Genomic DNA, 15678 nt, shown 5'->3' on the forward strand with positions numbered 1-15678 from the left:
TTCTAAGGTCTGAGGGAACGAAGTGTGAAAGTGAAACCGGAAGTAGTGTTTTCAAGAGAGGTGCTGGTCACTCACTGGGTCTGAGCGCAGGCAGAGAGCAGTGCTGGTCCAGCCAGGACAGAGTGCTGCGACACAGATCCTCAACACTGGCTGTGGACACCATCCCATTAAACGACTCGAACAGTGGCTCCATGAGGATGCTGAACTAACAGAACGGCTGCAGTTCAGGAAAATATGAAGACTGGCATCTTATCAGAATTAGACCTGCTACCAGCACAAGCATACTGATATCCACAAAAACATTTTCATGGACTGATTGATTTTGAAGCTATTTTACTTCCATAACATTTGTGACAAAATGTCTTAAGTCGCCGGGGTATATTTGTAGCAATAGCCAAAAATACATTGTATGGGTCAAAATTATACATTTTTCTTTTATGCCAAAAATCATTAGGATATTAAGTAAATATCATGTTCCATGACGATGTTTTGTACATTTCCTACTGTAAATATATTAAAACTTCATTATTGATTAGTAATATGCATTGCTAAGAACTTCATTTGGACAACTTTAAAGATGATTTTCTCAATATTTAGATTTCTTTTGCAATCTCTGATTCCAGATTTTCAAATATTATCCTATCCTAACAAACCATACATCAATGGAAAGCTTATTTATTCAGCTTTCAGATGATGTATAAATCTCAATTTTGAAAAATGTACCCTTATGACTGGTTTTGTGCTCCAGGGTCACATATCTTCTTTCAGACTAGTAGAAAGAAAACCTCCAAAATATGCATTTAAATGCATTTACTTTATTACACATCATCTATTTGCATCCAAAACTTTTTGGTTTTACACCAAACTTCACAGAGGTATTTGTTCATAAATATTATAAAACGGATAGTTCCGGTCCTTGATTCTGATTGGCTGAGCCGCGTTCGAAGCTGTTGTAAATTCCTCTACAAACACACACCTTTGTTTACTTCTGTGTGTTGCTCGGCAAGCACTTTATTGGAACCACAACTGTTTCCGAGGAGCTACATTGTTTGGTGGAAGAATACTGTTTTTATTTATATCATTACACTTTATTTGCTGTTTATTTTGTGAAACCTTACTACGCATATTGAATAATAAAAGCAATAAGCCCCGTGTAGCCGTGGTTTACAGTGAATTTATAACAGCTAATGGACGTTGTTAGGCACGATGCAAAGCGGAGTCGCGATTGCCGCTTCTTGGGGTTTATTGCTTTAACACTGATTTTCTACTAAATGTAATTCTTAAAAACGTGAACATTTATTTCTTCTGGCTGTTGACAGTATTTTGTGATTTATGGAGTGATAAAAAATATCCAAAATCCCTTCCGTAAAAACCTGAAAAGAATTTTGAACCTGTCCTGTGTTCAGATTTCTCTTCTGGAAATATATGCAACTTGAATTAAATAATGCATCATTTGAACATTTAAACTTAACACTTCAAAAACTTTTTTAATCAGTTGTAGGAAGCATGGTGATATCTGTTTTACCTAGTTCACCTGGGTTGCTTAACCAACAAGACTTTCTCTGTCGGTCAGCAATCTGGTTTCAGATTTGATTGGATACGATCCAGAACTTCCAGTTCTGCAGCGTCTGAGCTCGCACATACTCTCTGAACTTCTCCCTCATGTGGTCGAAGCGCTGTCGTGTTATTGGGACGCCTGTAGCCGGAAGCTGCTGCTGACACGCACTACGTACATACACACAGTTCAGATACAATCACACTCACGCACTCATGCAGATGTCTCTCATAACTACTGTATGTCCAGCACATTGCTCAAACGCACTCACTTGATGGCAGAGTTGAGCGTGAGGATCTCGTCTCGGAGTCTCTGGGCCTCCTCGTGGAGCTGAGCTCTCTCCTGCTGCATCTTACTGATGTACTCCGCCGTCTTCTGCAGCGTCGTGGCCTTACTGATCTGAGACCATGAGAGTGAATCAGAGCACAGAGGTGGAGGAAGCACGATTGAACATATTAAATAAGATGAGAAATCTCCCAGGCATTTTCTTCTGAAGTAACTTAGAAGCTAAAATCCACAGCTATTTTTCTCTTGTGAAATAGAAGTACTCATGCATGTTATTTACAATTAAATACAAATATATTATAGTTTAAATGTATATTAAATGCAATTAGTTGAACTTAAGAGTGCTTTACATCTTCAAATGTAATTTCATAATTACTACCACCGTCTTTGAAATATGGTATTGCCAAATGTACTGACATTGTAAACTAACAAAACATTGTATTGTAAACTAAAATATACTTGAATGTAATTTCTATTGAAACGTGTCATTACATTATTTACTAATATTTTAAATTAGCTTTTATTTTTATATTAAAATTTGTAAGTTAAGTATTTTTTGTCATTTTTATTAGTTTTTTAATATTTATATTAAGCTTTTATTTATTTTTATTTCCGTTTTAGAATTTTAGTAATTCAAACATATTAACTATAAAAGTAATATCCAAGAGTACACTACAGATGAAATTATAATCAAGTGCTTTACATGTGCTTTAGTATGTAACACAAGCATGATGAAAGATTATTAAAACAATGATTTCAAATGTACTTAAAGAGAGACACTTTCATGACTACACTTAAGCGGCCTTTTATTTCATTAATTATTATATAATCTGCAAGCACGTAAAAAAAAAAACTAAAAAACATCCTTTTAAGATTTGAAGTACACTACAAGTGCACATTCAATACAATGAAGCACACTTCTTTTTCTCAAGTGCTGACTGATAAAGTCATTAAAACGAGTGTTACCTTTATACTCGGCTGTGAGCTGAGAGTCGTCACCAGACTGTGTAACGTGTCAAAGCCAAGCTTGATGTTGAACCGTCTCTTCTGCTCGGCTGAAATGTGCGTGATCCGTCGTGTGTCTGTCTGTAAGACAACACAATATGAGAAACACAACACACACTGAGCCGTTATGAAATAATCATGTGCGGATTTGTGTTTTTACTCTTGTGGACTCCATTTTGGCTTGTCCATGTAACGTCTCTGGGCTTTTCTCTGCTGGATTCGTAGGTGACGTCTGTCCCATGCTTCCTGAAAAACTGACTTAAAAAAAACATTTCAAAACAAGACATTTCATTACTATTGGAATAAAACACTTGAGTGCTTGAGTTATTATGTGTGACATAACATAGTTGTAAATGTAAAAATACTGTAAATTAGGGCTGCCCTCGACTAAGGATTTTCTGGTCGACTAGTAGTCGTTCACTTTAAGGATTAGTCGACTAATCGCGCGTTTATTAATAAACCATTTAAATAATTATAATGAGCCTTTAAATGCCTTCATAGCCTAATAAGCACTCAAGTGCATGCATAAAGCTTGCCACAGCACACCGGCAGAAGTAATGATTATGAACGTGTCAGGAAAAAACAGTAAGGAGACCGCATTAACATTTTAATAATTTGATAAACTAGTGCGCTTTCTTTGTTTTTGGCTTAAGAGATGAAGTCGGCGACACGGACTCGTCATCTCTGCAGTAGTGATGCGCCTGTGTGCATGTTTCATACGGATTACATAATCTGGGAATATTTGTCTTCCATTTGAATTGGTTCATTTGAAAGTAGACATTTCACTCTCTCTAGGTATATTTTTAATGTCTGTAAGGCAAAGATATACACGGAGTTTCACGCTCAAGTTCACAGAGACCGAGACGGCAGAAAGCACATCATGTTTGCTTTTATTATTTTACAAAAGCGTGTTTTGTTGTTACAGTGAGTGCACAGTACACACAAATAAACGTAGAGTCTTTACAGATTCGAAAGTTGTATTACTCTTATCTGTATGACCAAAAATTTCATAGTATTTTAAGAGCAATTGAGTGCACCGGCACCTCCATCTGTCCTGCAACGAGCGCGCTACTGTTCAGCTTCTACACTCCACACACACACTTGAACAGCGCACATTTCTCTAGGTTAACATTAGATTGAGCGGACATGTAAATAATACTTACATATTTCAGATAAGACATATTTGAGGTCGATGAATGATAGGTGAGTGTTTGGATGTCCTGCCCGATGTACTGTATTACCATAGACCAGCCGTTAACGGTCTGTTAGTCATGGACTGTGTGACTTCGCCTGTGGATTTTTTTTATTTTTATTTTTCTGCGACTAAGCGGCTAATAAAATTTTAAGCCTCTTCTGGTCGACTAACGATTAGTCGACTGTTAGGGGGCAGCCCTTCTGTAAATATAATTAGCTAACAATGTCCTCACCCTCAGGCCATTCAAGATGTAGGTGAGGTTGTTTCTTCACCAGATTTGGAGAAATGTAGCATTGCATCACTTGCTCAGCAATGGATCCTCTGCAGTGAATGGGTGCCGTCAGAATGAGAGTCCAAACAGCTGATAAAAACATCACAATAATCCACAAGTAATCCACACCACTCCAGTCCATCAGTTAACATCTTGAGAAGCCAAAAGCTGCGTGTTTGTAAGAAACAAATCCATCAATTATGGCCCATCCACACAGAGATGCGTTTAGCTGTATAGGTAAAAATGTTGTATCGTATCAACGTTTTGTCCAGACGGATCTGGTGTTTTGGGAGCGTGAAACTGCTATTTAATAATCCGTTTATTTTGTGAAAATGCCCCTAGTCAGACACCGCTACGTCACGTAACAGCAATAACAACATGAACAAACACTGAACGATTGTATTTTTATTAAAGGGGTCATATGATGCGATTTCAAGTTTTCCTTTCTCTTTGGAGTGTTACAAGCTGATTGTGCATAGATAAGATCCCTGAAGTTGCAAAGACTAAAGTCTCAAAACCAAGTTAAGACTCTGCCACGCCCCCCTAAAACGGCTCATTCTAACACGCCCCCCCCATATCTACCTCACTATGTGGAAATATTTGCATAATGCCGCCCAAATGTGCATGCAAAGAAAGAAGGCGTGGTTTCAGTAATCGCAGTTAGTGTTGAAGCAGCATGTCAGGGAGACGCTGTGTGTTTCTAGGCGAAAACAACAATGCATTTTATGGACGACCATTTCGTGAACCTAGGAGAGGAGGTAATTCTGACTTTGCTATGACAATCTGGCGCTTCTGAATCAGCTACTGTTTTGTTATTAGTTTAAGTATTTGCTATTGACTGTTCAAATGTGGAGTTTTGCGCATCGTGTGTGTGCGCGAGCAAGCGAGAGAGAGAGAGAGAGAGCGAGACACATCACAGTGGAGTCAGCTGTCTTAACCGTGGCTTGTGTACTGCAAACACATATTCATCACTGTGTCTGTCATGAGACTCTGTTCCCCTTTCGGGCTCTGTCTTTACATTTATTTTGAAAGATGAAGCTTGCGATTATGGTAAGGGGCGTTACATTGCCGACGAGTGCTTGCGGTGTTCGTCCAATCACAATGCACTGAGTCAGCTGGCCAATCAGAGCAGACTGCGCTTGTCGGAAGGAGGGACTTTGTAGAAAACGAAGCGTTTGAGAGAGGCGGGGCATAGAGGACCTACAATAATGTACAGTATTTGAAAAATAATGCGTTTTTTGAACATTAAAGCATGTCAACATATTCTGTTATACCAAATACTCAAAATAATGATTTTTAAAAAAAGCATCATATGACCCCTTTAACATTAACACAGCTTTGCATACAGCATGCAAGGTTTAGCATGCTCCAAGTCTTCTCCGTTTTTAGTGTATCCCTGAGGCAGAATTACAGCACCACATGCTGGTCTGGCATGTATACTACATCGTTTTGAGTCAGTTTTGTGTTTTCGTGTGTATGCAGATATTTCTTGAGATGAGGGGAAAAAAAAGATCGGAAAGGGATGGCTTTGTGTGGAAGTGGCCTAAAACATTTTTAACTTCAACCTGTTGCTTCTAGCCAAAATATGAGTCGATAATCCATAATAATGATTTAGCTGGAAGCAACAGTTTGAAGTTAAAAACACCTTAATGAAGGATTTGTTTTTTTTACAAGCATGCATCTTTTGGCTTTACAAGATGTTAATTGATGGACTGGAGTGGTGTGGATTATTGTGATGTTTTTATCAGCTGTTTGGACTCTCATTCTGACGGCACCCATTCACTGCAGAGCATCCATTGCTGAGACACTGATGCAATGCTACATTTCTCCAAACCTGTCGTGATGAAGAAACAAACTCATCTACATCTTAGATGACCTGAGAGTGAGTAAATCTTTAGCAAACTATCATTTTTGGGTAAACTATTCCTATAAAACCACACAGATCAACACACCTGTTAAACTGGTCCTGTCACTTGTGTGCATTTGTACCGGGGAGAGTTTTTCTGTTTTGGGGATGAGAAGTGGTCTTTGTTGCGTGAGCAGAGAGGAAATGGTGCTTCCCTGCGAGGTGCCGCTATGGCCATGGGTTGACATGGGAGCCTGACAGTGTAACGGTGACAGTGGTGGGATTGCAGTGGAGGCCCAGGGGGGATTGTGGGAAATCTGCGATCCTCCTCGACTGCTGCTCTTTGGCTGTCATGGAGAATAATTAAGATTTTTTGATGTTTTTGAAAGAAGTTCTGCTCACCAAAGCTGCATTTATTTGATCAAAAATACAGTAAAAACAGTAATACTGTGAAATATTATTACAGTCTAAAATAGCGTTTTTTGAGTATTCTATTTTAAAATGTTATCTATTTCTTTGATGGCAAAGTTGAAGTTTCAGCATCGTTACTCTAGTCTCGATAAATGTCTGTCGGTGTGTTCATATTATTTTAACTTGTTTTACAGTGTGCTGCAGATATTTTATTTTGCTATGAGGAGAGCTTACCGGAGAGATGGGTGTCGTTGGTCTGTGGCCTTTTAACCCTGCTGAAGGAGCGTCAAAACTCAATGACGGTTTTCCTAGAAAGTTTTTTAAAATGTTAAGGAATGCTGTTAAATAAAGAGTTATTTCACTATTATTTGCAAATGAATGTATGTATGTATGTATGTACTGTATGTATTGTTTGCTGCAATAAATCGCTATTTTTCTGCACTAAACAAGTGAATTTTGCAAAGATATTTTCAGAGATGATAGATAAGATGTTATAGAATAATAATTTAATGAAAACCTAATTTTGACAAAAAATTGACATTCAACCTATTTTTCGAATTTGACTGAAAACGTCCCAGCGCGACATTCGACGAGGTTTCCCAGATCGCATCACACACACACACATACATATATATATTAGTGCTGGGCAACAATTATTTTTTTTTTAATTGCGATTAATCGCATGGTTTTTCTGCACAAAATTCAATAATGAATTCAAAATGTATTGTGCACTTTTTTCATTTAAAAGTACTGCTAAATGAACAAAAAATGCAATAACATTTGGTTTGCAAGCACTTTAAACAAATAAGGTGCTTTTTTTACAGCAGTATTCCTTTTACATAGTACCAGTTAAAATATTTCTTGTAAATCTCAACTTAAACATTAACGCAACGCAGCAGAGCGCGGTGCGGGACAACACTTGATGGGCGAGTGCGGGATGCGGGAAAATAAGGGTGTACTCACACTAGGTGATCTGAACCTTGCCCGAGCGCGTTTGACCCCAAAAGCCCGGTTCGTTTGACAAGTGTGATCGCTCAGTTCGTTTAGCCATCCCTGGCTCGGTTGGAAGAGGTGGGCCAGAGCGCGGTTCAGTTGGGCGCGGTACGCATGTAGTGTCGGAGTGCTGAACTTCTGAAACGTGCAGCATTATTGCATCTACATTTCTGAGCGGCAAAAGTGATAGATCTGTAAAGCAATATATTGTGAGAGGGCCGTGTGTTACAAACAACCCAAACGACTCAAAATAATAAACCACAAAGTTAACAAAACAATGCACTCCACTGTGCTGAGTGAGAGTGCTTCTCTGCTGTCTTCACGTGCTATCGGAAACTTCCTATTTCCCGCTTATGAAGTCATGATTACGAGCACGTTGCATTCTTTTCTGTTAAAAATAACAGTGAACAGTGGTTTGTGAATGTTGATGCTTAGCCTAAATAATTTTATCGGGAACGGTAATGTGAGCGCTGCTGCAGTCTTAGGCCCTCCCCAAATGCTCTCATTGGTTGAGACGCATGATGACGCTCATCCCAAGCCAGTACTGATCAACATCCCACCCCTCCTGTGACCCATGGTTTGTCTGTATGTGTATTCAGAGCCAGTGAGCAATGGACTTTCAAAAATAATAATAACTAAAAAAAAAACTGCGTTAATGCGCAATAAAATAATTGTCGGCGTTAATTAATTAATGCGTTAACGCGATAATAATACGTTAACTTGCTTGATTTATATATATATATATATATATATAGGTTTTATTAGTAATTAGAATAAGGTTTTATTGTTATATTTTCAGTTTACATTTTAATTTTAGTTAGTTTTAGAATTTTGTTGTGTTTTTGTCTTTTTATTAGTTTTTTAATATATATATATTTGCTTAGCTTTAATTTATTTTTATTTAAGTTTTAGTTTTATTCATTTTAGTACTTCAACTTAAAGCTGCAGTCCGTAACTTTTGGTGCTCTAGCGGTTAATAAACAGAACTGCATGTGTCTTGCGGAAGAACTTTATAGCCGGAGCTACTTCTCTGTTTACGTCTATGACGAGTCTCGCAGGTACTGGGTTTCTCTGCAGCGCTTCCTATCAGAACCAGTCTAAAATAGTCTGTAGAATATATAACATATATAATAGAATATAAAAACCTATTATAGGTGTACCGTAGTGATTCAGGACAAGATAAAATCAGTTTGGAAAATGTATTCATGGTGTACTCACTTATTATATACATTTTGTAAATTTTAAACACTTTTGTCTTTTTATTAGTTTTTTAATATATATATATATTTGCTTAGCTTTAATTTATTTTTATTTAAGTTTTAGTTTTATTCATTTTAGTACTTCAACTTAAAGCTGCAGTCCGTAACTTTTGGTGCTCTAGCGGTTAATAAACAGAACTGCATGTGTCTTGCGGAAGAACTTTATAGCCGGAGCTACTTCTCTGTTTACGTCTATGACGAGTCTCGCAGGTACTGGGTTTCTCTGCAGCGCTTCCTATCAGAACCAGTCTAAAATAGTCTGTAGAATATATAACATATATAATAGAATATAAAAACCTATTATAGGTGTACCGTAGTGATTCAGGACGAGATAAAATCACAGTTTGGAAAATGTATTCATGGTGTACTCACTTATTATATACATTTTGTAAATTTTAAACACGTAAAAATTTCAGTTTTTCAGTTAGTTGCCAAGGCAACATTTTTAATAAAAAAAAATTTTAACTTTTCATTTACTATTTATATTTTATTTCAGCTTTAATTTAATGAACAAAAAACTATTTTTACATTAATACATGATATAATACATATTAATATCAGTGTTATTTTACTATTATTTATATATACACAATAATATACACAATTAATATTTATAAAATTAGAATTGTTTTATTTTTATATTTTAAGTTTTCATTTTAATTTTTGTTTACTTTTTAGTAATTTTGCTAAGTGATTTTGTCTTTTTGATTAGGTTTATATATATATATATATTTCCATTTATTTGTATTTTTTTTTAAGTTTTTTTTTTTACAATTTTTATTTAATATCTATATTTTATTTAATATCAGATTTAATTCAATTAACAATTTTTTTTTATATAGTTTTAGTTCCAGTTAGCTCAAATTTGTTTTGAACCTGGGACATTCCTTTAGCCGTCCAGATGCTCACCGGCAAAAACTGAAGAAACAAAGCAGGAAAAATGCTAAAAGATCTAACATCTACATACGCTCTTGAGATCTGGAAGAGAGCAGATTGGCCAGGCAGCTCGTCTGAGTGGGCGGGGCTGTAGAGGAAGTCATCACCCTGGGAACCAATTGGGCTCCTCCTGTCTTTTGTTTGTGCTTCCCCCCGCCAGTGGCCACGCCCACCTGCTGCAGCACAGAGAAGCAGTGAGAGGCACCGGGCGAAGTCAGAGACGGGGTCAGCGTCATGGGCTGGCAGCTCAAAGACATGCAGGTGGCAGGAGGAAACATCTCAGGCACACTGGAGTATCCGTGGTGAGCCTCCAGCGACAGGGCACTCGTGGCAGAGCCGGTGTGTGTGATGACCGTGGATGTGGCAGCCACACAGGTCCGTGATTGGCCGGATGAATATCTGTGTTGGAGGCAGGCTGATGGGTAAGGGCTTTCCTGTGCCATGACACCCGGCATCTCAGTGGCGTGACCGCTGAAGGACGTCTGCGGACCGCACGGGACCAGGCCAGACGAGAGGTTCAGAGAGTGATGGAAGTCACTGATGTATTCTGAGTGACCTTTGAACTTGGGCTCTGAGGTTTCACCACTGGGGTTGAAGGTTAAGTCGGGGTCGATGGTCTGGCGAGGATAACTGGGTCCAGACGGCTGGGATAAACTTTCAGCTGAGAGAGGAGGCTAAAAATGAAAATTGAAAAAAGTGAAAGTTTTTGACATAGATTTGGAAAAAAATGCATTAAGTTTATGTTACATCTCGTGAGGAAAGTAGTCCGAAACACGGCACACATTTTAAATAAAACAAATGATTATATTATATGTTAAATATAATTAATTGAATTTTAATTTTAAAGTAGTTTGATTTTTATTTTTTTATTTTTTTTAAACATTTTGATGTTGAAATGTGAACCGTGCTCATAACCATACAATTAATTATAATGTAATATAATATTATTTATTTATTTTATTTGAAACATTTTATGTTGAAAGTGTAATATGCCTATAATTATGCAAACAATAATTATAAGATAATTATTTTTATTTATCTTATTTTATGCACTTTACTGTTGGAATGTGAACCATGCAAATAATTCGAATTTAATATTATATAATATAAACATAATAAAATTACTTTATTTTATTGATTTTATTTTAGACATTTTAATGTTGAAATGTGTACTATGCTTATAATAACCATGCAAATAATATAATATAATATAATTATCAGGGTTAAAAGCATGGCACATATTTCTACATTAAAATTTTGGAAATAAAATACATTTGTAAAATTGTATATATATATAAGAATAATATTGGAATAAATACATTTTAATATAATAATAAACATTAACATTAAAATAATAAATATTATTAATATTAATATTATTAATATTAATATTATTAAAAGAATAAATCATATAAATATTATTATTTAATATTCAGAATGAATCAAGTAATAGGGTCATTCTGCTAAACATGAAACTCTGGAATATAATAATGGCAGATGGGGGAAGTGTTTGAGAAAACAGTCATGTTTACGGTTTTGTTTGGCGACACTAGTGGCACTTCGCAGTTACACACTTTTTTTAAACCATGAATGAGTGCTGTACCTGAGTCAGCAGAGATCCTGTGTGCATCATCTGACTGGTGACGGCAGAGGAAGCAGCTGAAGGAAACGCCGCGCTAGACGAACTCTCAAAGAAGCTGCAGTCTGAATAACCCACGTGCTCCGTCGGCTGCCCGCGGAAACTCATGAAAATGTCTAGAGAGCAAAGAGCATGAAGTTAATTCTTCGCAAGTAGCTGAGCGTGACTCACATTTTCTTCAGACGTATCCTGAAAACTGCAATGGCTTAAAAATTCTAACTTCTAATGGCTCAGAAGAAACGTCAACTGAATCTAAACGAATATAAAGTCTCCACTACAAGCAAGCGCCCATGCAGCATGGTTTAGTCTCTCACAGCATCTAAACTATTCCTCTAGACCTGCCAAACCCACATGCAACCAATCAGAATGCCTTCTGGGAAAGGTATTTTCCACCTCAGACGATACGTCCCTCATGTGGCCATGCAATACCAGACATTAACGTTTCACAGTCACATGCACGCTTCAATAGAGTGAATTTACATCATCACAAGAACACTTAGCACTGTGATGCTACTGAGCAGAATATATAAAGCTAAGAACATTTACAGATCATATGTGGAAGCTCACGGTGTCTGTGTTGATATCTGTGAGAAACCTGGCACTGCTGCAATGAATGAGTCCAGAGCCTCGTGACCGAGTCCTGCCAGCTGAACACAGCAAACACTGCCAGGAACATGACAGTCATATGCTGGTGCACTAGAGTTCATTAGCCAGGCCCTGGTCATATTTTTGATTATTATTGTTGAGCATCATATTTGATACATTAGGCTTTATATGGATCATATAATATGATACAGTGAGAATATGGAGGAAAAACAGCTCAGTTTTATTCAGAAGCCCAAACTGAGCAAAAATATGCAATTTGGTGCAGATGCTGATATTTATATGAACAAAAAGTGATGAAATTCCAACACTTATAAGGTAAATCAATGAGATCTTTATAACATTATAGCATATACTTACAAGAAATTATATAAATATCAATGGTCACTCTATATCTCCAATAATGTGTCTTAGTAAGATGAGATCGAAATTATCCAGACATATAACGCAATGCAATCCAGTGATGATTGAGAGATGAAGAAATACAAACGTTCCTCAAAAGATCCTGATGATCAGATTTGAGACGCACTGATTTTTCTAAGAAATGATTGATGGAGAATCAAGTAAAGCCGAGCTGCTTCAGTCCAGTAAGTGTTCATCTGGAAATATGACTAGTGCAGATATTCAGATGTTTGCTTGATAAAAATCAGTCAAGATTTGACAGCAGAAAGACACGTGAAGCATGAGCTGAAGCTGGACGTTTGTACAATTACACTAAAAGAGTGCTGACTTGATAAAAAAGTCTAAACTATCAATCAGACGACAGAAGGCATGGAGTAGATGCTTTAATCATCTGTGTGCAAAAGATGTTCTAAAATCAGAATGCAGATCCTTTTATTTTCTTCTTATATACAGTACGTTTTTGAACACTGAAGCGTTTTTGAATGTAAATACACCTGCGTATTCTTGACACTGACAGAAGCTAAATCAGTACAGAAATGTAGGGAACCGAATGAGTGAACAGTGCTGCTGTCCTAAAGTTAACTCATCCCCTCAAATGACTCACTATTTAGGGCTGATCACATCCTGTCTGACTTCCACTCTTCAGTCATTGGCTCTTTAACCTTTAAATGACCCTGTGGCAGACCAGGAAATGCCCTTAGAGGAAATGCCACCAATGGGGGTTAAACTCATTCATTGCCCTCTAGACACCCCAAAAATGTGAAGCACAGACAGATTGTTGGGCCATCTTCACTAAAGTTGTGCAAATGAACTTCTGAACTTCCCTATAGCTCCTCAAAGTTATCCAATACTTCTTATCAACTCAAAATATCAAAGTAAAAAATCAAGGTCTCTGTTCATAAATTCATCACCTATTTATTTTTGCCGTTCTTAAGGTTGCTAAGGTTTTTTTGCATTTCCAAATAATATTCATTCTTAATTAATCGCACATATATATATATATATATATATGTATGTGTGTTAAAACATTATTCATCAATAAATTAATATTGAAAAATAAATTTAACAAATAATCATTATATTATACAGCATTCAGTTATATGAATTATTGAATTGCTATATTCAATTTAAATTATATTTCTTAACAAAATTTCAAACTACAGATAAAACGTATTGTTCACAAATATTAATTCATATATTGATACTGAAATATTGAAACAAGAATATTTTATATTAACAACTATACTTCATTTTATATTTAATTTTTATTTAAATTATATTTATTAAAATTCAAACTACAGCCAAAACATTTTTCATAAACAGTAATCAATATATAAATAATACATTATATATATATATATATATATATATATATATTAGTGCTGTTAAACGATTAATCGCGATTAATCGCATACAAAAAAGTTTTTGTTTGCATAATATGTGTGTGTGTTCTGTGTATATTTATTATGTATATATAAATATACACACATACAGTATATATTTTGAAAATATTTACATGTATTTAAATGTCTATGTTCATATCCATATAATTTATATTATAAATAAAAATATTTAATACAAAAACATAACATATTTTCTGAAATATATACATGCATGTGTGTGTATGTATACATGCATAATAAATATACACAGTACACACACATATATTATGTAAACAAAAACTTTTATTTTGGATGCGATTAATCGCGATTAATCGTTTGACAGCACTAATATATATATATATATATGTTATAATAATGTTAATAACTATGTTTAATTCAAATTATATTTACATTACATTTTTATTAACATTCAAACTACAGATGAAACATTTTTTCAAAAAGATTGATCAATATATTATTGTATAAATGTAAATGTTAATGTTATATAAATGTTATAATACTTATATTAATGATTATATTTAATTTAAATTATATTTAACTACCAATAAAACATTGTTCATAGACATTAATTCAATGTTATTGTATTAGTATTGAAAAATTATTTAAAAATTTTAATATTATTTCATTACGTTAATGTAACTACATTTAATTTAAATTATATTTCGTATTAGCATTCCAACTATAGTAAGAAGGTGTAAATGTATGTCTCCATTTTAATACCACTCTTCTTTATAATCAAGTGCATCTAAGGCACCAGGACCAGAGTGCAGAGCGGCGCACAGCATATAAAACAGTTTAGTTTGAGTTATAAAGCTGAGCAATGTCAGTATAATAAAGAGTGATATGAAGAGTTCATTAACTCACCTGGTATGTCCATCAGGTCGTCCAAGCTGGGCTGTAATGGAGTCAAGCCGGGCTGGATCATGTCTGCATTACTGGTGTACACTGAGACGACAGGAGTCAAATGGACTGCTTAACACTGCTCTGTTTGGAGCATTTATTCTTTTAAAGTTCCTTGTTTGAGGGTGTGGTGTCCTTCCTGAATATATTTTATAAACTCATGTGACTAAATTTTCCATCTCTAAAACCATCTCTCATTAATGAAATCCTAAGTTAAAATACTTTAAGGCAGGGGAGGCATTAAATGTCACTGAAAGATGCATATTATATGTGAGCCTGCAGCACAAAAGCAGTGTTAAGTCGCTGGGGGATATTTGTAGCAACAGCCAACAATACATTGTATGGGTCACAATTATAGATTTTTCTTTTATGCCAAAAATCATTAGGATATTAAGTAAAGATCATGTTCCATGAAGATATTTTGTAAATGTCCTACTGTAAATATCAAAACTTAGTAGTAATATGCATTGCTAAGAACTTCATTTGGACAACTTTAAAGGCGATTTTCGCAATATTTAGATTTTTTTGCACCCTCAGATTTTCAAATAGTAGTATCTCGGCCAAATATTGTCCTATCCTAACAAACCATACCTATAAAACCATATAAATCTCAATTTTAAAAAAATAACCCTTATGACTGGTTTTGTGGTCCAGGGTCACATATTGTAATCTTGTTAAATCAGCCAAATATCTTTTCAAGATAAATATTTAGTGACCACAGAATCATTTGAAATGTTAAAGTTACTGAGACTCACAAAGTCACAAAGATCTTGCATTAGAGCTTAAAAGAACAGATCATCCAATAATAATAATTACAACTTAATTACATGTCATTTCAAAGCTTACTTTTTAGATTGTATTTTTATATGATTATATGTTTTTCATATGAGAATGCAGATTATGGCCATGTGCTGTAAGGCTCCAAAAATGTCATGTTTTATGAAGGTAAATTTACGACTTTTTAAGAGCGAAAAG

General features: G+C 35.4%; 1 protein-coding gene across 2 annotated transcripts in view; it reads right to left on the bottom strand.

The window, feature by feature from the left end:
- The window catches only part of mlxipl (MLX interacting protein like), a 41518-nt gene that overhangs the window by 1815 nt on the left and 24025 nt on the right, over positions 1 to 15678 (bottom strand). Inside the window, exons 7-16 of one of the 2 annotated variants that reach the window (XM_016280615.1) lie at positions 14668 to 14748; positions 11360 to 11511; positions 9788 to 10430; positions 6803 to 6876; positions 6264 to 6504; positions 3006 to 3103; positions 2807 to 2926; positions 1827 to 1954; positions 1602 to 1725; positions 76 to 205 (exon numbers count right to left, since the gene is read on the bottom strand). In XM_016280615.1, the coding sequence (XP_016136101.1) occupies positions 76 to 205; positions 1602 to 1725; positions 1827 to 1954; positions 2807 to 2926; positions 3006 to 3103; positions 6264 to 6504; positions 6803 to 6876; positions 9788 to 10430; positions 11360 to 11511; positions 14668 to 14748 (1791 nt within the window). Of the gene's footprint in view, positions 1 to 75; positions 206 to 1601; positions 1726 to 1826; positions 1955 to 2806; positions 2927 to 3005; positions 3104 to 6263; positions 6505 to 6802; positions 6877 to 9787; positions 10431 to 11359; positions 11512 to 14667; positions 14749 to 15678 lie in introns of those variants that run through there. The other variant, XM_016280616.1, reaches the window with a different exon arrangement.

The sequence above is a fragment of the Sinocyclocheilus grahami genome, unplaced genomic scaffold (genome assembly GCF_001515645.1).
Source record: "Sinocyclocheilus grahami isolate Dianchi unplaced genomic scaffold, SAMN03320097.WGS_v1.1 scaffold142.1, whole genome shotgun sequence".
In the NCBI taxonomy this organism is placed as follows: Eukaryota; Metazoa; Chordata; class Actinopteri; order Cypriniformes; family Cyprinidae; genus Sinocyclocheilus; species Sinocyclocheilus grahami.